General features: G+C 42.8%; 1 protein-coding gene across 7 annotated transcripts in view; it reads left to right on the top strand.

Moving 5' to 3' along the window:
- LOC135097264 (uncharacterized) overlaps positions 1-23839 on the top strand; it is a 177251-nt gene that overhangs the window by 10533 nt on the left and 142879 nt on the right. Inside the window, exon 2 of one of the 7 annotated variants that reach the window (XR_010265552.1) lies at positions 19066-19148. The exons of 5 other annotated variants lie outside the window; for them this stretch is intronic. Coding sequence is in view for 1 of the 2 variants with exons in the window: in XM_063999079.1 (XP_063855149.1) it covers positions 5028-5030 (3 nt within the window). In the remaining variant the exon portion in view is untranslated. Of the gene's footprint in view, positions 1-4938; positions 5031-19065; positions 19149-23839 lie in introns of all 7 variants that reach the window. One more of the 7 variants, XM_063999079.1, reaches the window with a different exon arrangement.

Genomic DNA, 23839 nt, shown 5'->3' with positions numbered 1-23839 from the left:
GCAAGAAAGAAAACGGAACTGTTACGGTTTGAGATTTTTCACTATGTATGTGTATGTACGATCTATTCATGTATGTTTGTATTTATGTATGTATGTATGTATGTATATGTGTGTGTTTTGTATGTGTATGCATTATGAAAAAGACATTGATGCTAGTAATTAATATTCATTCATTTATTTATGTGCATAGATATTCATTTTGTTTATGAAAGTATTCTTGATTTTACGTATTCCATTTATTTATTCAATCTCTTGACTTCAGCACGTCATACTTAGGTTAATAGGTTTCTCTCTCTCTCTCTCTCTCTCTCTCTCTCTCTCTCTCTCTCTCTCTCTCTCTCTCTCTCTCTCTCTCTCTCTCTCTCTCTCTCTCTCTCTCACACCAAGAACCCAAGAACCCTAATAAGGAAAACTTTTTTTTTACAATTTCAAATACATATATTGGAAAAAAAGCCAGTTTACAGCACCCATAGCTTATGAAATGTAGTTCTATATTACTAACGGGAATAACGGGGAAAAACAATCTTAAAATCTACACACAAAAGGCAATAAATTCACCATTTTCTAGGAAGGATATGGTAGCATTACACTGTACAAAACCAGATCTTTTCTTTATGCTTTCCTCTTAGTACTCGTATTGTATCATCTCAAATATTGCTACGAAAGCGAGTATCCTTTGCTGCTACATGATGTGATACTTTGCAATGAAAAGAGTAGAGTGAGTAGGACAGCTCTGTAACTTGTGGCTTCTTTTTAACGTTGTTCTCTAAGTATCCTACCATAAGCTCTAATATTGCGATAAAAGCGAAAATCCTTTGGTGTCATGTGATGTGATATTTTACACTAAAAAGAGTGGGACAGCTGTGTAACTCGCGGCGGGCAAAGCATAATGGGCTTCATATAGTAACGTGATCTTGTGTGTTTAGTTGGTGTTCCCGCGCCATTGTAATTGTAGTGTGAATTGATGAGTGTGTGAATGGTAGGCAGTGCAGATAATTAGACTGGCAGTGACAAAGGATATGGCTGTATTATACTGGGTGGGGAGGGTTAATGCCTGTTTGTTTGTTATTATGTTCACCTGCCGCTGTTTAGGTGCTGATGTTTCACCTGCTGCTGATATTACTGAGGGGGGGTTTCTCTCTCTCTCTCTCTCTCTCTCTCTCTCTCTCTCTCTCTCTCTCTCTCTCTCTCTCTCTCTCTCTCTGTACAATATTGTATTCGAGTGAAGAGAGAGCACATTTTTTTTTTTTAGCTACGAAAGAATATTGAACATGAAATGTCTATTTGATGTAGTTATTTCTGAAAAGGAAGAATCCTATGTTCCTGCACTCGCTATTAGGGCTTTTCATTAGTTTCTCAGTTTCTTCCAAATCGTTTCATAAATAGATATTATGAAAAATGTGAGAAATGTAGCAAATCTTCCTCTTTTACTTTTTTGGAACCGGTAACTGTAGGATTTTCTTATTTTTATTTTTTTTTTTTTTTGTGCTCTTCTTCGTTTTCAAAGTATAGATATAATCGTATTGAACATTATGCGACATTTTCGCTTCAGACTGAAGTAGTTGTCGAGTGGTAGTTGAAACTTTTAATTTTAAAATTGAAGTGCCTTGAAACTGAGCACTTCTGAGATCCAAGGAAAAAGTTGGTTTGGAATATAAAACTGCACGTATGAAATATTCTGTCAATGAGAATACTTGCTATTTCATCTATCAGGTATTAACCAAAATATATTAAATTATTTTTTATTAACTCTGGAACTTCTGCACTGCTTCTGTTTTACCCCTATCTTTGACTTCTACTCTTTTAAAATGGAGATATCAAGACACTTTTCCTTTAATTTTGGTTAAGCCTTCTGGTTTAATTCTTTACGGATTTGCATTTTCAGTGGGACTTTTTCTACCTTCCTTTTTAATCTCTTAGCTAGTGCCTATCTTACTTAAAAAGAAAAAAAAATAGTAATAGTAAAAAATGTCTTGGTGACCAGTCATGACTAAGTTTTTTTCTATCTCTCCTGTACTCCCAGCATTAATTTTTCACACCACCACCACCCTCCCCAAGGCCTTGCATCGTGGCTCCCTCCATTACCTCATCTGGGAGAGTTCATGTAGTATTTCGCTTTATATGCTCTCCCGGCTCGCACTGAAGGAGGGAACGGCCTCTCCCTCCCACCTGCCTACACGCCGAGGTTCACACACACACACACACACACAAACACACACACACACACACACACACACACACACACACACACACACACACACACACTACTGCCGCCGCCGCCGCCGCCGCTCGCCCCTCAGCCCACAACCCCCCAGCCAAACACAGGAACCAGAAGGAAGTCAATATTTACGTGTGTGTGTGTGTGTGTGTGTGTGTGTGTGTGTGTGTGTGTTATATCAGATATGCGAATCACACACACACACACACAGACACACATGCAGACAGAGAGAGAGAGAGAGAGAGAGAGAGAGAGAGAGAGAGAGAGAGAGAGAGAGAGAGAGAGAGAGAGAGAGAGAGAGAGAGAGAGAGAGAGAGAGAGAGGTTGGCTGGCACATAAGCATCATAAAGCAAAAGTGATGTGCGGGAACAGCTTTAGTTTTTGCATTAGTGTCACAAGCATAAGTAAGTGATATTTGGATAACATTTGATCCTTGGTTCTCGAATTTCTATAGTTTCAAATTCTGCCAGTTTATCTGGAAATAGTGACTGTGTGGTGATGCGCGCTCAGTCATCCATTGATTAGCAGCAGGGGAACCATGCTTGCTTCCTAGTGGCTCTTCCTCTTCCTCCTCAGTTCCAGTAACACTGCTAAGCGTACTGAGAGTGGTGGCGATGACTGCTGGATAGAGCGCTAAATTGATTGATAGATAAGTAGATAGATAGATAGATAGATGGGTAGATAAATGGATAGACAAGATAGACAAGATAGACAAGTAGACTGATGTTAGTGGGTAATTAGGTAGATGAAGATAGGTAGGTAGGTAGGTAGGTGAATAGAAAAATAGGTGATTTTTTGTCACATAGCCTGGCTGAAGGCAGAAAAATTCTACTCCCAAAATTTTAATTATTGAAGGATATTTCAACGTACTGGCCACTTTAGTTGTGAGGGCGTCTCAGTACTTTTTTTTAGAAGTTTCAAGAAACAGAAATTTAATTAACCATGAATTATATTAATCATACATCATTCCGCTATTTTTTTTCTATCACCTTTTCCTGACGCACCGCCACTCCTGCACCTCACCAAACGTGCTCATGTGAAGAAGTGGTTATTTATAACATTATACCTACCTTGTCGCACTCACTTTCTCCATATTCAGGGATTTTCATACTTCTCTTTTGCGTTCCTTAGTGTTTGTTAAATGAATTTTGATTAGGATTGTACTATGAAATCTTGCCGTCACCTCTCACAGTCATTATCGTAGCGCATCCCCTCTCTGGCAGCTGTTGTGGCGGTGGTAACAACTCTTGCCTTCCCTTCACCCTTGCACTCTCACCAACACCTGCCCGACGGACTTGCTGGGTGGCTGGTTGGCGCGGTGCTGGGTGCGGGGATTTTATAGTGATTTGTATGTTGTAGTGTTGTCAGGTGCCTCTCCTCTCCCCCTTCCGGTCTAGTGGCAAGGGATTGTGTGTGGTGAGGTGTATCTATGTGTGTAGCTTTGTCAGCTTTTCAATGTAGGGAGTAACTAGATAACTTTTTTTTTTTTTATTTCATTCATGTTTTTACTTCCTTCGTCTAGATTTTTGTTGCTTTTGTTGTTATTTTCTATTGGTGTTTGTTGTTCCTGTAATGATGTGTTTCTGGCTTTTCTTCATTATTTTTTTTCTTCATTAATCTTGTATACGACTGTGTGTGTGTGTGTGTGTGTGTGTGTGTGTGTGTGTGTGAGACCTGCTGTAATAAGAGTGTGGTTCTCCATCGCGAATAGGAAATGTAGTGAGAGTTTGAGCTGGTTATCTGGGTCAGACGTTGCATACGTAAGTGGAGCATCATCATCTCCCCGTGTCGGAAGAAGAGTTGCGGCTAGATGGCTAGATGGCTAGACGCGACACCAACAAAAAGAAAGTCCAACGCTACATGTGACTTAACTCGTCCACTGTTAAATGAGGAGCTCAGTGTAGAAAAAAGAAAGAAAAAATATTCACCCGCACCGAGAGTGCTCTTTCTTCATGAATGTTTTGTTGGGAGTGGATAATTTGCCCCTATCACAGTGTCTATAGGGTCCAAAGTTGTATTATTTGAAAATTTGTCAAGATATAGTCATTTGAATTTTCACTTAAATTTGAATGTATTTTCTGGAAAACTTTGGCAATGGTCTATTTTGTCCTTTCTGCATTGAGCTCCTCAGATATTCTTTTTCCATAATTGCCTACAGCCTTCAGACATTTCCTTTTGTACTGCTGTTTTCTAGTTAATTATGTAACCTCAAAAAACACACACAAAACTGATATTCTATTCTCTCTCTTCTGTGTGACCATGCAAACAATTTTTTTTTTGCAGCACTCTGAATATTAACAAAAGATAATAAAAGTGAAAGAACTAACAGATCTTCTTTAGGTAGTGATAGAAGAAATTTTCTATCTTTTCCCCTTTCGTGATATGAATTTGGGCATTGAGCGTTATAGGGCATTACTAGAGAACTTAACAATTATGGAATGCAACTTAACGTGCAAAAAAAAAAAAAAAAAAAAAGAGGAAAACCAGTGGTAGAAGAAAGTAAGTTATGGGCACAAATAATTCTCATATTCCTAGACCTATGACATTTTCGTACGAAGGCATTTTCTTTGGTTATCTCCCCTTAAAAAAAAAAATCGGATGCTCTTTTTAATTTTTGCTCGTTAATTAAAATTCTGTCTGCCTGCCTGTCTATCTGTCTACCCCTCACCCCCGCTCTCTCTCTCTCTTTCTACTCTCCCTTTCCCTCTCCCTCTTTCCAGCACAACGTGAGTGAGGCGGGAGAAAGAAAATACCGGCAGAAGAAAACGTGGGGGTGAGAGACGAGAAAATATGGTCAAGGGGCGACCCAATGGTGAGTCTGCTCAATCGGCGAGACCATTATTTCTGATTGCTCCTGTCTTGCTGAGGTCTGGAGGGAGAGAGGGAGAGAGAAGCACGATGAGGAAAGGCAGGAGGAGGAGGAGGAGGAGGAGGAGGAGGAGGAGGAGGAGGAGGAGGAGGAGGAGGAGGAGGAGGAGGAGGGAAGAGGAGGAGGAGGAGGAGGGGGGTAGGGCGATGGTAGGTAGGAAAACAATAGCTGCCACAGACCTCACAGTTGAAAGTTCTTCCTGGAAAAAGATTTTAGGAGATTCTGCCAAGAAAATGCGTATGTCTGGTGTGTGTGTGTGTGTGTGTGTGTGCGCTTTCAAAGCGTGTCCAGAGTGATTCTGTTGTAATATCACAGTTAGGTTTAAGCGCAGTGGGGGAAAACGGCTTGTAACTGCAAGAAGTGTTAGAAAGTATTATTCTAGATAGCTGGTTGACTGACTGATTGATGGTTGATTGACTATTCGACTGATGATTGATTGTCTGATTGAATGTTTTACTGATCAACTGATTGACTTGATTGAATGTTAGACTAAGTGATCTAATGCGTCACAACACTGGGGTTATATAGCAACGGTGGGGGTTGTTGATCACTGTCTTGAGGCATGGCTTGTAGCAGAGGCGAGGCAGGCTATCTCCACTTTCATTTCACTCTTATGTATAACGATTCAGTTTTAAGGATCGACACATATATTATTAAAAGCCTAATTTTAATCCACGTTGACCTATCTCGTAATCCTCCTCGCAGACGCTCAAGTGTATGTTATATAGCTGTTTTGTGATATTTACTGGTGAGAAGAAGAAAAACATTACTTTCACCAGTAATTTACTGGATGGTTAGCGTTTAATCTCTCTCTCTCTCTCTCTCTCTCTCTCTCTCTCTCTCTCTCTCTCTCTCTCTCTCTCCTTCGCCGAGGGATTTATGAAGACTTTCAACTTAAAGCCTTAATTTCTGAGTTTGGGATCTGGCTGCTGTTCGGGGCATTGCGCAGAGCTGCTGCCAGGCGCACTGCTCCACTGAATCAATGAACGCGGCCCAACTGATTAATTAAAGTACGCAAAGAGTTGGCGCCGCGTCTGGGATGTCCCTGGAGGCTGCATGGTGGTTAGTTTGGGTCTTCCGGGTTGTGTGTGTGTGTGTGTGTGTGTGTGTCGTGGTTGTGTTGTATTGCGTTGGGAGAGCCTGGTTTTTATAATGGCGTTTCCTGTTTACATCGCTGAGTCTTGTTAACGAAGCCGTTACTGCGCACTAAGTACTTGACGTTGTAATGCCGGGAGGGAAGAAGTCTCGTTCACATTTTTCATCCTTTACATTTCTCTCTTTTTTCTTGGAATCTCCTTTGCTGTGTTTGAGGTGTTCAAGGAAATATGTAGTATACTATATATATACTAACATATAGTATACTACATACTAGTATAATAAAATAAGCAGACTGCAAAAAGCAGGTTGATCTATAAAAGACAGTTTGCGAACACGAGTTCGCAAATCTGAGTGGAGGCTGTCAATCCGTCTAGTCCTGGCAAGCATACTTGCCTCTTTAAAGGTGTGTTAGTGGGTTTGTCACCTCATAGTAAATACGAGTAGCACAGTTTAGAGATTATCCCTACATTAATCAAGTTCCTCATCTTCAAGGAACAAATTATTATGTGTTTTAAAGGTATTTGCCGGAGGAAGGTGATTTTTTTTAAAGACACAGTAATGTGTTTCGACGATGTTTGCCGTAGAAGATCGATAATACTGCCACGTTACTCATACATCACACAGACATATAGTTCCTTTTTTATACTCCAGCTCGATGTAGACCAGTGACCGATTAAATATTCCGCATCCAAAAGGTCTAATGCCCCTGCTTGTAATTCGGACCAAATTTGCAACATTCCACAGGCGCACAGAGCAGGCCAGGCGGGCCACCCACCGGCCAGCCACTGCGGCCACTGGGGGCGTGTGAATTCCATTTATCGAAGCTGAAACCTTTTGCGTTGATTGGCAATGCAGTTAGTCAGGTGGATGATCCTAATTCCTTTGGAATTTCAATATTTTTTTGCTCCTATCTTCCTGCAGTTGAAAATACAATTTACTACATAGCTTAGTCATACTAGTATGGGCAGTGATGGAGATGACCTTACAAGGCTTTGGTAGCCCACAGCAAAACACAACCGAACGATAAATGAAGACAAAACAAGCAAACAAGTAAGCGGGAATACAACGAAAAACATCTAGTACTCAGACACACGTACTGTACATCAAACTCCTTACTTATTCTGTCGCGGAAATTGTAGTAAAAGTATGTAATTGATAAGCACAATCGAATAATTAACAAAAAACCAAAACAGGCAATCAGGAATACAACTAGAATCAACTTCTCAGATATACGTGCATATACATCAGACATTCCTTAGTTAGTGACGGAAATTGTAAAAGTATGTAACCGTCCATAATAAAACAATCGAAAAATTAGGAGGAAGCCAGAACAGACAAGCAGGAGTACATCTACTAACAACATCTATTACCCAGCCACACGTTCACCAGATGTCTCTCTTGGCTAGTAATGGAAACTTGTGTAAACGTGTGCTAGTTTCCATTAAAACACACTATAGCAATCAGCAGGAAGGTAAAACATGCAAACAGGTATACATATAGAAACAACCTCTAATACCTTGATATTCGTACACTAGATGCCTTTCTTGGCCAGTGATGGAAATAATCTTAAAAGTGAGTAAGAGTTCCTGGTCAAGCAAAATCGAACAATATGACAAAACAAGCAAGCGGAAATACAACCAAAAACAACTTCGAGCACTCATGCAGACTCACGTACGCCAGATGTCTTTCGTGGCCAGCAACTGAAATAATCGCAAAAACGTGTGGCAGTCGAACGATAGAACAATCAGCAGGGAGACTAAAGAGACGGGCTGGAAACACGGAATAAGAGGTAGAGGAAAGGCAGAGCGACATCGTAGTATTAGTGTGTGCGTTCGTTATATAAACCCAACGAGAGCAAAGCAAGAATAGACAGATACTCGTATACTGCTGACGTGATTCCACACCCACAGCAAAACAAAATAAACTCGAGGCAATTAAAAAGTACGATACATAAATCCGTTTTGACAAATGTAAAAAAAAAAAAAAAAGGACATGATGGGGGATGAGAGGCTTGGGTGATGGGAAGGGGTGATGGGGTTAGGGACTGCGAGGAGGTGATGAGACTAAGTAATTAGTGAACGGGTGATGAGGCTGGCTGAGTACTAGGCTGGATGGTGATGGAGCTGACTGAATAATGAGTGAGGTGGTGATGGGGCTAACTGATACTGAGTGGCGTGGGTGATGGGGCTGGCTGGATAATGTGTTGAGGAGTGATGGGGCTGACTGGGTACTGAGTGACAGGGTGATGGGGCTGGCTGGATACTGAGTGACGTGGGTGATTGGGCTTTTGGATACTGATTGAGGTGGTGATGGGGCTGGTTGGGTACTGAGTGGAAGGTGATGGGTGTGAGTACTGAGTGGCATGGGTGATGGGCTTTTGGGTACTGCGAGGGTGGTGATGGGTTTGGGTATTGCCTGTGTACTCTCAGCTCAGCTCTTAATTATGAGACACTTCATGCACAGCTGGTAATTAGAATATCGGAATAATTAACTTAATGGAGAAGTAAATGAGTGCGTGCAGCGATATGAACGTGCGTGTGTGCGCTTGTTTGAGAGAGAGAGAGAGAGAGAGAGAGAGAGAGAGAGAGAGAGAGAGAGAGAGAGAGAGAGAGAGGAGAGAGAGAGAGAGGAGAGAGAGAGAGAGAGAGAGAGAGAGAGAGAGAGAGAGAGAGAGAGAGTTAAGTATAGTGTTTATGTATTGTTATGTTTATCTTGTTTCTTATCCTTCCTATTCTTTCTGCCTTTCTTTCTTATCCTTTTCCCCTTTCCTTATCTTTCATCTCTCCTGTCCCGTCTTCCAGTTCTTCCTGCTCTTCCTCATCCTTTTCTCCGTTTTCTCCTACTTTCTGTCCCTTCTATCATTGTTCCCCTATTTATCTGTTTTTATCCTGTATCTCATTCGTTTCCTATAATCAAAGTTTCTCTTACTCACACTCTTCTTCAACTTTTACTCGTTTCCCCTCATCCCTTTCTTCGGTCTCATCCCCTCGTCTCTCATCCTCTTTAGTTTCTTTCTTTCTTTCCTCTCTAACTTCCTCCCCTTCTACCTCCTTTCCTCCCCTTCCTGCCTCCTTCCCTCCTCCCCTTCTTCTCAAACCTCGTAATGATCGTCGGGTGTCAGAGTTTCAGTGACATGAAGAGCAGGTCAAACTTTTACACTTTCTTCACTTTTTTTCCGCTCTTTCATTCATTCCTCATTTTTTTTTTTATTTCTTTCGTCTTAATTTCTTTGCCTGTTTTCTTGTTTGAATTTCTTTGTCTGATTTTTTAGGGTTCCTTTTTCTTCTTTTCTCTTTTTTTTTTCTTGCTATCTCTTCTGTCGTGTCATTTCCTTTTTTTTATTATTTTTTTTTTAAGTTCTTCGTTATTCTTTCTTTTTTTTCTTAATTTTACTTGTATTTTTCTTATCTTTTCTATGAATTGCGGTTTGTCATTATATCCTGGTCTTTATTTATACGTTTCTTCATTCCTCTATCTCAATATCCTTTCGACGTGATTTATATAGTATAAATTTTATTTTAGCTTTGTTACTTCACATTCTTATCTTCATTACTTGTATTTTTTTGTAACTTACTCTCTCTTCATTCTGTTTGCATTGCTTAGCTTTCTTGTTTATCTCCTCGGTTTGTAGATATGCAGTTGTTTCTTGGGTGGTGGTGGAAGATGTTTGCATGGGCGTGGCCTGGAGAAGATGGGCAGCGGAGTGAGGCGAAGGAGTATGGGGGAAGCCTTAGTCTAGCAGTGGAATCATAGAGAGTGACGATAATGACGATGATGACAAATGTGTGTGTTCTTGAGAGAGAGAGAGAGAGAGAGAGAGAGAGAGAGAGAGAGAGAGAGAGAGAGAGAGAGAGATGAAATTACAGTACCCACCGTGTTTATGGATTACCAATACAGATATAATGAGGTGTGTGTTATTTTTAGCGACTGTGAACGCATTCAACGGCTCATATTCGTATAGTTATAGCAGTAGTTGCTCTTCATGAATATTAACGGTAATGCATTAGATATTCACGTGCATTGCCCCTTCAAAACCCGTCAATCCCCCACGCTAGCACGTCCCTCCCTCCCCGGCTCCGCTCCCTTCACGGCGTCTCACTTCTCATGACCCATTCTCTTTGTGTATGGGGTTCCTGTTTTGTTACCCTTCTCTGCCTTACTGAGACCTTATCACACTATAACTTCACCAAATCGCCTTAACCTTTCCGATCCATCCCATTTCTCCTCTCTCTGCTTTTTTTTCCTGCCACCTCAGGCCGTGCGCTAGCCCCTCCTGACGCATTGGTGACTGGCATCGGCGGTAATGGGGCGCCCCGCCAGTCTGTAGAGCCTTCCCAAGGGGTGCTGCGTCGCTGCCATCAGGTTTACATACATAACCACGACCTCTATTGCCTTGTCTTCGTTATCGCCTATTGCCATTCGCCCATTATCGTCCTTTAATGTCTCTGTTATGGCCTATTGTCTCCTTTATTGTCTATTCTCGTCTGTCTATTATTGGTTCATGTCACCATCGCCCACTGTTATTACCTCCATTACCGGTGACCTTGGTAGCCTGCATTAGCCTGCACTCGCGGCGCCACAAGTAGAGGTGTGCTGGCTGCGGTGCTTCCTCGAGTATGTGGCGGCAGGAGGGAGATAGATAGATAGAAGAGAAGAGAGTGGAGGAAGATGGGAGAGGAGACAGTGTAAGGTAAAGGAAGGGGACTTGAGGATAATAGAAAAGGAGAGTATAAGGCAAAGGAGTGTGTGTGAAGGGAAATGGAATAGGAGAGAATGTCAAGCAAAGGAAGGAGAGTGAAGGGAAGTGGCAGCGGAAAGAGTATAATGCATTTGAGAGAGAATGGAGGGAGACAGGAGTGGAGAGGGAGAGATTGTAAGGGGGAGAAATTGTAAGGCGAAAGAGGAAGAGTGGAGGGAGACAAAAAAGGAAACTATGTAAAGGAAAGGAGGCAGGACAGATGGAGATAGATGAATAAGTGTAAGCAGTGGGAGAAGACAATAGAGGGAGATAGGAGAATTTTATTTTATGTAGAAGGGTCACCGGCCAAGAGCAACAAAAGTCCAATAAAAAAGGCCTACTGAAATAGTCCAAAGTGGTAGTCAAAAACTGAAGGATAAGTGTCTTGAAACCTCCCTCTTGAAGGAACTCAAATCATAGGAAGGTGGAAATACAGAAACAGGCAGGCAGTTCCAAAGTTTACCAGAGAAAGGGATGAATGATTGAGAATACTGGTTAACTCTTGCATTAGTGAGGTGGACAGAATAGGGGTGAGAGAAAGAAGAAATTCTCGTGTAGCGAGGCCGCGAGAGGAGAGGAGGCATGCAGTTAGCAAGATCAGAGGAGCAGCTGGCATGAAAATAGCGGTAGAAGATAGCAAGAGATGCAACATTGCGGCAGTGAGAAAGAGGCTGAAGACAGTCGGTTAGAAGAAAGAAGATGAGATGAAAAGCATTTGATTCCAACCTGTCTAGAAGAGCGGTATGAGTGAAACGCCCCCAAAGACATGTGAAGCATACTCCATACATGGATGGATAAGGCCCCTGTACAGAGTTAACAGCTAGAAGGGTGATAAAAACTGGCGGAGACGTCTCAGAACGCCTAACTTCATAGAGTCTGTTTTAGCTAGAGATGAGATGTGAAGTTTCCAGTTTATATTATAAGTAAAGGACAAACCGAGGATCTTCAGTGTAGAAGAGGGGGACAGCCGAGTGTCATTGAAGAAGAAAGGATAGTTGTCTGGAAGGTAGTGTTGAGTTGATAGATGGAGGAACTGAGTTTTTGAGACATTGAACAATACTTAGTTTGCTCTGCCCCAATCAGAAATTTTAGAGAGATCAGAAGTCAGGCGTTCTGTGGCTTCCCTGCGTGAGCTGTTTAGTTCCTCAAGGGTTGAACGTCTTCGAAAAGACGTGGAAAAGTGCAGGGTGATATCATCAGCGTAGGAGTGGATAGGACAAGAAGTTTGGTTTAGAAGATCATTGATGAATAATAGGAAGGGAGTGGGTGACAGGACAGAACCCTGAGGAACACCACTGTTAATAGATTTAGGAGAACAGTGACCGTCTACCACAGCAGCAATAGAACGGTCAGAAAGGAAACTTAAGATGGAAGTTACTGAGAGAAGGATAGAAGCCGTAGGAGGGTAATTTGGAAATCAAATCTTTGTGCTAGACTCTATCAAAAGCTTTGGATATGTCTAAGGCAACAGCAAAAGTTTCACCAAAATCTCTATAAGAGGATGACCAAGACTCAGTAAGGAAAGCCAGAATATCACCAATAGAGGGGCCTTGACGGAACCCATACTGGCGACTAGATAGAAAGTTGTGAAGTGATAGATGTTTAAGAATCTTTCTGTTGAGGATAAAATAAAAAAACTTTAGATAGGCAGGAAATTAAATCAATAGGACTAGGGATTAAAAACGGTTACCCTTTTTAGGAACAGGCTGAATGTAGGGAAACTTCCAGCAAGAAGGAAAGGTAGATTTTGACAGACAGAGCTGAAAGAGTTAGACTAGGCAAAGTGCAAGCACGGAGGCGCAGTTTTGGAGAACAATAGGAGGGATCCCATTAGGTCCATATGCCTTCTGAGGGTTTAGGCCAGCAAGGGCATGGAGAACATCATTGCGAAGACTTTTAATAGGTAGCTTGAAGTAGTCAGAGGGTGGAGGAGAGAGAGGAACAAGCCCAGAATCGTCCAAGGTAGGGTTTTTAGCAAAGGTTTTGAGCGAAGAGTTCAGTTTTAGAGATATATGTGATAGCAGTGGTGCCATCTGGTTGAAATAAAAGAGGGAAAAAAAAAAGCTAAGTTATTGGAAATATTTGTTCTAGGTGCCAGAAGTCAGGAGAGGAGTTAGATCTTGAAAAATTTTGACACTTTCTATTAATGAAGGAGTTTTTGGCTAGTTTGGAGAACAGACTTGTCATGTTTCCGGGCAGAAACATAAAGAGCATGAGATTCTGGTGATGGAAGGCTCAAGTACCTTTTGTGGGCCACAAAGATAAAGGATGGAATAGAGTAGAAGGGGACAAATAGGTTAAAGAGACATTCTAGCAGTGCTGATTCAAAATTACTCGTATATTTTTTTACTTAATCGTATAAGAGAGTCTGTTCATAGTCTATCACGTATAATGAAATTCAATGAAAAATTGCATAGATAATATCTATAGAAGTTTTATCCGTTTTTAACAGATATTCTACCTGATAACATAATTAGGACTGGTATAAGAGAGGTTTGGAAGGAGAAGTATGTAGATAAAAAGCTAGAAGAAGAGATACTATGAGAACCAGAGATAGTGGAGTTAAAAAGAAAAAAAAAAATGTGGATGGAACCAGAAGGAAGAAGTGGGGGAGGAATAGAGGTGGTTTGAAGTGGTAGTGGCGAAAAATAGAATGGAGACAGACTGAAGGGAAGGGAAGCAGAAGTGGACTGACCGACCTTTCTGTGTTTATTCAGCTTCTGTGTTAGCGTTGCAAAAATCTTCGTGTTATTTATGTGAGATTGAAACGTTCTCTCTCTCTCTCTCTCTCTCTCTCTCTCTCTCTCTCTCTCTCTCTCTCTCTCTCTCTCTCTCTCTCTCTCTTGATTTTTGTCACTTTTTTCTGTTATCTTACAATTTTTACTGTTTTTCCCCCTTCTCATCTTATGTTCTGAAGGAGCAGTATCAAGTCCTTGTTTCGTGAAGAGATACTTACTCCCCTATTCCTCCTCCTTCCCCTCGCTTACCTGCAATAATAGCGGCCAGGTGAGCACAGGTGGCTTGCCTCACGTGCCCAAAGGTGTTATTCCCCTTCAGGACAATGGCTAGTGTTCCTTCAAGTGCGGAGGGAGAATGAGAAACACGGAGAGATAGGAAGAAAGGAGATAAGGAAGAGGAAAGAAGGGAATAAAAGAGACAAGAAGGAGAGAAGGAAACAGAATGCGGGAAAGAGGAAGCGGAGGGTGGCGCTTCGCTCTGGACGATACAAGGGAGAGGAAGAGAGGAAAGGGAGGAATGTAGAAAGGCGACAGAGTGTTGTATAGTTAAAGGGCAAAGGGAACGGCAGGAAAGGGACGCGCTCCTCTCCCGTTTAATTTACAGATGATGTGCTTTTTATTGCAGGCTTTATATCGCGGGTGTTGCGCAGCCCGGATCCCCGCGCCTGGTGTTGCCCAAATGGTTTAGTATTTCACTCGTGCACCATTTTTGTTTGCCGATTCGAGTGTCGGCCCGTAATCACGAGTCAAATACGCAGCTCATTAATCGCCTCCACACGACATCACTCCCGCCACAGATGAAGTGTTTGCACCGCCAACAGCTGGGAAATGACATTAATTTAGCATCTGAATAAGAATGATTATTAACGAGTGGAAAATTTCCAGCTTGAAGCCAAATTGTAGGCTGTAAAAGGGAGTCCATTTCCGTCATGGGCGATATGTTAGTGGGCCGTGTGCTGCTGCTGCTGATGGTGATGCTTTTGCTGATGCTACTGGATGGGCGTCAGGCAGGACTGGAGGAAGGTCATAATGAAACCTCTCCAGTCTTCTTTTACTGCAGCAGGAAGGAGGCGTGATGAGTGTAGGTGGCTGTGTGCCGTGTAGGGGCAGTAGCATCACTGTACTGCTCAAAACATACAGCTGGAGCTTCCTTCACACCCTCATAGTCCTTGAACTGCGGCTGTCAGGTGAGGAAGGCGAGCGATCTATCACGGCACACGACAGGAGGGACACCAGGGCACCCAGTGTGATGGGCTGCCTGGCGCTGGTTTGGCGGTGCTGTGGTGTGCAGACCTCGGTTCCTCACAGCGCCCAGCATCATGCGAGGCTGGTGACTGGTGATTACATTTGTCAGGGAGCGACACGACGGATCCATTAGTTGGTGACAGTAACTCCCGCCACGCCGAGGAGCTGCGAGATTTAATGCTCGAAAACTCACTCTCAGCTCATTGTTGCGATAACCAATGTAGAGTAAATAATTTGTGAGCGGAGTGGTAGTTATGTTCTCCCCCTTTGGTCAATTTGAGTGATACGCTATGCCAAACTGTTCAAGAATGTTATTAATTTATCAGTTCAGTAACATGACCATAATGACCCTTTGTATGCACGCAGTGTGTCTGCGAGGTACAGTCTTTTCCTCTGCTGTTCGGGCGCATTGTAGCAGTGACCAGTAAAAGGGAACACCAACTCGTCATCCTGAACACTGGATGCCAAAAGGTGTCATTCCTGTACCTCTCGTGGATTTGCAACTGCTCGTCTTGCATTCCAGACGTGAGTGTGGTGGGGAGCGACGAGGGGAAGAAGGCCAGAATAGAGCGAGTATTTGAATCTTCTGGGTCTGCAGATCGCCATTTCGTCTAGAAGACGAGGGATGCGCGGACACACACACACACACACACACACACACACACACACACACACATACACACACACACACAGTGCTGGGACGAATAAATGTGTCGCCCTCCCATGACGAAAAGCCGGCAACTTCAAGCTCAGAGGAATTTAATTTACGAGTCGTGAGCTGCTTCCGGGACGCGGGCAACCCTTTGAAACTTTATCGACGCGACGCCCAGATCATGCACTCTTAATCTCGCCCCAAAGAGTTAAGCTTGATTATACCCAGTTTTAATCTGAACCCCTGAACGTGCCTCCACCTCCTGCCTTTCAACCCAGCAGGTGGCGGCCGTGACCTTGTTTTTCCGTCTTCCTTCGGCAGTTGTTTATCGCTCGGCCAAACAGGGGAAAGGAAATGAAAGGACGCGGGACTCCTGGGAATAATTCAACCACGTGCGCCAGACGCGGTGGACAGATTTCGTTACATAGCTCACCTCTTGACTCCTTGTTTTACCGGTTGTTTTGTTGTAGCTTCAGCTCTTGAGTTGCTGGTTCACTTTTGGCGCCACAACAGTCATATCACACTTGATGGTCCAAACCCTCGTAATATGATTATAGATAAAGAGTACAGTCATAGATAAAGAGTACAGTTAGCGGTATAGGTGACGGCGTGCTGTTGTGATGTAGTGTAGGAGGGGAGGTTGGAAGGACGTGTTTACAACACGTCCTTCCAACCTCCCCTCCTACACTACATCACGACGACGTGATTCGTATTAACATGAAAATTACAATTGATTGAACTTTGGAAGAATAATAAGTGCCTCTTATGCTTTATTATTTTTACCTTTAACTTTGCCCGAGAACACGACTTTTTCATATTCCATAGCAATTGATTATCTTCAATTTCTTTCCTCAGATTACTTTTATAACAAACTCAGGAACCTTTTTTTTTTTACTTACGTCCCTATTAACTTTTAGTGCCAACACTTTTCAGAACAGGGCGCCTTTTTTTTTTTTTTCATCCCTTGCTATCTATTTTTCGTATGTCCACCAATTTTTCTCTCACCTGCGTATGCATTCTATTTTTCTTTTTTTCTTCCTAACTACCTTGGGCGGGTCCGTTCCTCACTTGAAGCGGCTCTTGCAATACATATTTCCTGGCGGACCCTCCAGTCTAATTGTCATCATGAGAGGCATTTTGCATCGCGCAGGAGAGGTAATGAGAGACGCCTCCTCGCCTGCCAGTCCAGCGCCGGCCTCGGAGATTAGATTATCCAGCAGCCGGGGACGATAGCTCTCGGCGATATTGCAGCTCCAACCTAACTGGGATTTTCCGAGAATTTGATGCAATAAGACCTTGGTTCCGCGCATCCTCTTTTGCGTTCAGATTGGCTGATGCTTCCCCCTGTAATCTGCTTAAGAGGGTTATTGTTATTTTTTCCCACTCGCATATTTGTATAAGTGACGTTTTATTCGATCTGTATACTATTTCAACTGGCAAGAGAGGATGTAGTAGTTGCGTGAGATGTGTGTGTGTGTGTGTGTGTGTGTGTGTGTGTGTATGTGTGTGTGTGAGGTGTAATATTCCGATGATTAGTCACAGGTAGGAGGGAGGAAAGATGTCCTGATGACTTGTATGAATAGTCAGTATTGGGTAATATTGTGGTGAGTGATGCATGGCGTGATGTGGCGGGAAGTGAGGAGCAGAGAGAGAGAGAGAGAGAGAGAGAGAGAGAGAGAGAGAGAGAGAGAGAGAGAGAGAGAGAGAGAGAGAGAGAGAGAGAGAGAGAGAGAGATTGCAATGACTTGATTAATGTTGCATGCAGGCACGTATAGGTGAGCAAATTAAGGCGCTGTGATGATTTATACGCACACGCAGCGAACGGGGAGAGAATCAGTACAATATCTAGAGGTGGAATGCGTGTCGGTATACATGAAGCGAGGTGAGGCACGGGGGAGGCGGTAGGAAGCAGGTTGGTCAGTTGGTGTTGGTGAATATAGGAAAAAAAAATGGCATAGATATACATGGGCCAGAAAAAAAAAAATACAAGAATAAAAAGTGTGCCATTGTCTTGTATTTTAGGGATAAATGGCACAAAATAATGAGATGTTTTAAGCTACTTTGCGTTTGTTCAGGTTAGGTTTTTAATTTCTTATGCCTCTCTAGCCTAAGTAAAAATGTTGTGGTGTAGATTTTTAAGTATAATCTGAAACACATCAATGGCAACAAAGGAATTAATAGAGTTATTTAACTCCTTTTATGACTTTATTTTTATTTATTTTTCTCAATACGATCACGCAGAGTCGCTCAAATAATAAAGACAAGGGTAGAATGATCAGGAGTCAAAGAGTTTTAGATAAAGAAAATTTCGACATGTTCTTAAAATACCATTTAATCTTATCCTATGTATGTATTTATTTATTTTTTTCCAATTTCGAGTACTGTTTTTGGATGCATTGCGTTCCTGCTCGGAATTTGCATGCAGGATCGGACGACTGATGACCATTGTAGCAGACCACCACCACCACCACCACCACCACTACCAGCACAGCGTCCATCGCGCATCCACTCCAATGGAAAGCCTTGTTATGTTCCTGGTTCACGGCGCGATGCTTCCTGGGCGCAAGTTAATATTTATGTCGCGATTCCTGGCACAGTTTCCAACATCACTTTTCCAAAAGCCTCCGCTGTTCTTCCTCCCTTCTCCCCACGACCTCTCCTTCACCTCTCCTCATTGTTCCTTCCACCGTCACGTACTGGTCCAACCCGCCGTCCCTCCCTCGCTACCACTGTCCACTCATTAACTGAACCCTCTTTAAACAGAACCTTTTATTAAAGAACCACTGTAGGAAAGAGGATGATAAGTTTTTTTTTTTTATTTGAGAGGTGCTGAACAAAGTAAAATAAATAAATGAATAAATAAATAAATAAATAAAAAGGTCCAGTGAAGCGCCAGTCCCCAAATATAGGTCAGAAACGATTACCCAAAACTGAAGGATAAATAACCTGAAGATTTTTGAAGATTTGAACAGAACTAACAGAACTACCTCATTTAAAGTTCGAAACTGTAGCAAAACTTTCTTTGTTAAAATGAACGGTCACAAAAGCACAAAAAAAGAAGAAAACAAAACAAATTAGATTTCCACTTGTACATCTCTCTTCCTTGTACTAATCCCTCTCACTCCACATCACGTTAATTCATCATATCCATCACAGGCATCCTCCTCCTCCTCCTCCTCCTCCTCCTCCACCTGGGTGCCTCCGTCCTTTCAACCCTTTCATCCCCAGCTTCCTTTAATTCAATCCCATGTTTCCAATACTTGCAAAGAGGTCGCTATACGTGAGAAAGGAAGAATAGTAGCGTTTTGGCCTAATACAGAGTTATACACAGTGAGCGAAGAATTAGACCCATTCATGTGTATACTCATAATCATTTCCATAACTCGACTTATGGAAATCTGGTCGTTGGTAGGTGTGTGTGTGTGTGTGTGTGTGTGTGTGCATCGACAGTTTTATTTCGTTGTATTTTTTTGTAATTCTTGGTGTTTATCTCTTGCTTGACTGTAGAGCTGCTGCCAGTTTGTGCTGCAGGCTTCTCCGTGTGCCTGGATGTGGGAAGGGAAGGTCAGAGAGGGCAGTAAAGTAGAAAGGTATGTGCTTGTGGCGAGTTTTCTGGTGGTGATGGTGGTGATGGTGGTAGGGATGAAGGCTTGGGAACCTTTCTTCTGAGAGTTGGTTTTAAATTGTTTCCATAGATAGAAAAATAGATTGGTAGACAGATGGGTGAACAAATAGACAGGTATGCAGACAGACACAGACGGACAGAACAACAAACAGACAGACAGACAGACAGACAGACTGATAAATAGATAGATACAGAGGCAGATGAATGGATGGATAAAGGGTGGATGTATGCACACACACAGAGAGAGAGAGAGAGAGAGAGAGAGAGAGAGAGAGAGAGAGAGAGAGAGAGAGAGAGAGAGAGAGAGAGAGAGAGAGAGAGAGAGAGAGAGAGAGTACTATACAACAAATCTACGCAGGCATTTTTTTGTTAAACTCCTGCCAGCCTTTCTTTGCTGTATAAGCTTGCACGAAACTGCCGGAGAGAAGGAGGAGGAGGAGGAGGAGGAGGATAGGTTGAAGTAATGTGTGGCCATTTTGCGCTCTGTCGACTCTGAAGGATTGGTGTGTGTCAGGCTTTAAGTACTCTCTCTCTCTCTCTCTCTCTCTCTCTCTCTCTCTCTCTCTCTCTCTCTCTCTCTCTCTCTCATATAGACTAATCCCTTCATTCCTGAGCATTTGGCACCTGTGAATCAAGGGACACATTCAACTTGGCTTAGCGTTCACACCTGTGCCTCGCTACTGCCAGGTGTTGTGTGTGGCACTAAGTTGATTAAAGAAAAGAATCGTATTGTCCGCATTTTTTTTTTTTCGTGGGATGTCTGTAGATTAATAATAAAAAAAACACTGAATTTCCTGACTTATTTGGCTCTTCTGGTTTGTTTTGGGAGTGGCGGTTTAAGCAGGTTTTTTTTTCTTTCTGGAATCTTTTTTCTTTCTGGAATGTTAATAAAATACATCTCTAGCAGTACTTTTTAATGATTGACGTGTGTGTGTGTGTGTGTGTGTGTGTGTGTGTGTGTCTGTGTTCCAAAGTAGGCTACAACATTCACCATTATAATTTGTAGTACAAGGTGAAATATTTATCGGTATAATCTGCAGTATTCACCCGCATAAGCTGTAAGTCATCATAAAAGTTGTAGTGTTCATCATTTTAAAATCGTAATATTCATCAGTATAAGCTGCAATATTCACCATTGTAAGGTTTTATTCGTTGACTCCTACGTGCGTTTCGAGTATGCAAGTTGTCTTTCTCGTAGTGCAAAAGCCCACACATTTTAATCTAGCCACTCTGTCTCTTATATTTATTATCAATTTGTCTCGTTCACATTCGCTGCACGTGTCTGGCTTTCAATAAACACAAAAGTAATGATCGCAGCGGGGATGTTTGCGCCAGAAATAAATTAGTCAAAATCATGATTGACGCTCGTCGTGTTTGAAGCTGATACGTTAATTGATGAAAAAATGTGTACCCTTATGAAAAAAAGATACTCGGACTTTTATTTATTCATTTGTTTTCTGTAATACGTGTTTGTACTTGTATCATCGTCAAGTCCCATTATGACGGAACCTTTGACGCCGGCGACTAAGAGCGACAACTTTTCAGTTTTATCGTGGGGGCTCATCGCGCCTAGAACAAAGGGAAGTAATTGAAACAAGTCTCTCGCCGGCCGTCATTACTGTTTCCACATGTCGTTGAAATTGAAAAAGTTCTGGATTTGTCATTACGGTGCAGGAAAAATGTATTTCGATATAAAGAAATTAAATCTTTTGATGATTTTGGTTTCAAAGGCTAGCTGTGTTTACTGGTGTGTGTATTGAGGGGGGGGAGGATGTGAGGGTGGGTGGATGTGAGAGAGAGAGAGAGAGAGAGAGAGAGAGAGAGAGAGAGAGAGAGAGAGAGAGAGAGAGCGAGAAGAGAGAGAGATGAGAGAGAGAGAGAGAGAGAGATGCAGTTCACCCCACCACTTATGACGCCCTTAAGCTAATGACATGTTCAGACCAATTATTAATGTGATATATAACACTGAAACATCACTTGCTTCATCACTCTCTTTGCCGGCCCCATAATGGCCTTGTTGAATCTGCGAGTCAGAAAACCACCCAGCCACTCAGTCAATACAATCACAATGCCTAAACTCACACCCTATAGCGAGCATGTGCGGGTTGTCATGAGCTTAATACTGAAGAAAATAAAAGCTAATGGAAATCTCGCTACAGTGGAGGCGGTGCATTATGAGTCTGTGTGTTGGTGGCGTGCAGACGTGGCCGGCAAGGAGTGGATGGTCAATCTGCACCAGTAATCCTTGCCTTGTGACCTCCCAAGGGGTTCTGGATGTAGCAGTTTGCGTAGATCCCTTCTATCTGGACCCTGAGTGATAAGGGCTTGCCTCTCCTTTGTCCCGGCAGCTCCCTCTATGCCAGTCCTTGAGGTTGAAGTCTGTTCCCTCCTCCGAGTATCCACCATCTTAATCCTCTCTGAAGCTGTTCAGCGGAGGCTTACAAGGGAGAGGCTCTTGTTTCTCTCCCTCTCCCTGCCTCTCCCTCGATGATCCTCAATACTAGATGGATCTGTGCCTCTCTTTTAGGCTCTTAGCGTCATCCATCTATTGGGTTTTCTTTTCCTCCTCCAATGATAGTCCTTCCTTTGGTGCTGAGTGGAAATAATGAAGGATAATTAATAAGATGGCCACTCCTCTCCTCCCTTCCCTGGTGATGCGAAAGGTCAAAACACTACAAAGAGGGGCTGACCTTTCTTGTTTTTTGGATTATATATATATATATATATATATATATATATATATATATATATATATATATATATATATATATATATATATATATATATATATATATATATATATATATATATATATATATATATATATATATATATATTTATTTACTCATAGTCCGCACTCGGGCTCTCCAATCCCCAAAGCCTCACCTAATAGCTTTATGTCTGTACTTGTGTGTGTGTGTGTGTGTGTGTGTGTGTGTGTGTGTGTGTGTGTGTGTGTGTGTGTGTGTGTGTGTGTGTGTGTGTGCGCGCGAGCGCGCGCACACGCCATAACCACTCTTTTTATCTGGCAATCTCTGTATCCTTCCAGTGAGTCTTTCTTCTTGTCATTCCATTAAGACATTTCACTCTCCCCTGTCTGTCTGTCTTCTCTCGCTGTGCTTCCCTCTCTGCGTCCATTGCTCCTCCTCCTCCTGATCCATCTCTTCTTTTCCTCCTCCCATGAGAGCCTCCACCCTCCTCCCCTGCCTGCCCACACCCCCCTCCACGCCCCCAGCCTCCTTGTCGTCTCGTTGAGGTTGTCGGCAGCAAAACGTAAAAATGACCCGAGGGACTTAGATTCGCCTCGAGGACGCGTCATCCTCGGGGAATTCTCGCCTTGGAATTTCATGTTATTAGAAACTGAAATGCCTTCCTTCACTGGTCATCGGCGGGAGAGGATGAAGGAAAGACAAAAAGAGAAGAGAGAAAGGGAGAGAGGAGAGAGAAAAGGAAGAGGAGTGGGGAGAGTCAGGAAAGAGGGAGGAATCCGGAAACCTCTGACGAAAAAAAAAGAGGACAGCTGACATTACGATTTCTCTCTCACTCTCTCTTTTCTTTCTCCATTTCTTTCTTGGTTTTTCTCTTCTCGCTTGAGGGGACGAGGTGAATGAGCCGCGAGTGGTGGTGCTTCTCACGCCCACGGCATCGAGTGTCCGTCAGCGTGGGAGGAGTGCAAGGGCATTAGTGTATAAATTCCAGAGTCTCATATTGAATACTGAGGCAGTGCGTCACTGTGAATACTGATGTAAGCTGTGTGTATTTGTGTATATTTTTGCCTGTGGTGATGAATATAGAAATGGTGTATACCTTTTTGTGCGTCATTAAGAATGGTGGTGGGGGGCGGAGGGGAGTCATTGTCATCTGATGTATTCAGGTAAAGAAATGGAGTGAAGAAATGGTGAGGTGAGGAAGTGAAAATGATGGAACGAAGTGGAAAATGTGAAAAGAAAGAAATAACATGTAAAAAATTTGTCGAGTTTATAAATTAATTATGGAATGAAGAAGTATTGGAGTGGTGATGAAATGCTGCAGTTACGTGGTGATAGAGAGAAGAAAGAAAATGATAAAGTGAAGGATCTGCGAAACGAGAACGTGGCTAAGAAACACTGAAATGATGAAACGATGAATTACTGAAACGAAGACGCGATAAAAAAAAAAAAAAAGAAATCTAAAGGTCAAAATAGCATCAAATAAAGCGTCATTTTTTCCGGCGTCATATATCTTCGCTTTGCCGCACACTGGGCTCGAGTGGCGGGTCTCGCGTATTGAATACATGAAAAGTAAAGGAAGTTGCACTACAACGCCGATCGTGAACTGGCGAGGAAGCGGGATCCAGAGTGTTCACCTCGTTACTTTCCCCCGTTACTGTTGCATCGCCTCGCCTCGCCTCGCCTCGCCTCTCCTTGTCTTGTCTTGTCTTGTCTTGCTTTGCCTTGTCTCCCATTTCCTTGCCTTGCCTCGCCTTGCCTTGCCTCGCCTTGCCTTGCCTTGCCCTGCCTTGCCTTGCCCTGCCTGCCTTGCCTTGCCTTGCCTTGCTCTGCCCTGCCTCGCCTCACCTCGCCTCGCCTTGCCTCGCCTTGCCTTGCCTTGCCTTGCCTTGCCTTGCCTTGCCTTGCCTTGCCTTTCCCTGCCCTGCCCTGCCCTGCCCTGCCTCGC

This window comes from Scylla paramamosain, chromosome 4, assembly GCF_035594125.1.
Source record: "Scylla paramamosain isolate STU-SP2022 chromosome 4, ASM3559412v1, whole genome shotgun sequence".
NCBI classification, from domain to species: domain Eukaryota; kingdom Metazoa; phylum Arthropoda; class Malacostraca; order Decapoda; family Portunidae; genus Scylla; species Scylla paramamosain.
The sequence above is the reverse complement of the archived record's forward strand: the minus strand, read 5'-3'. Positions and strand labels throughout refer to the sequence as shown.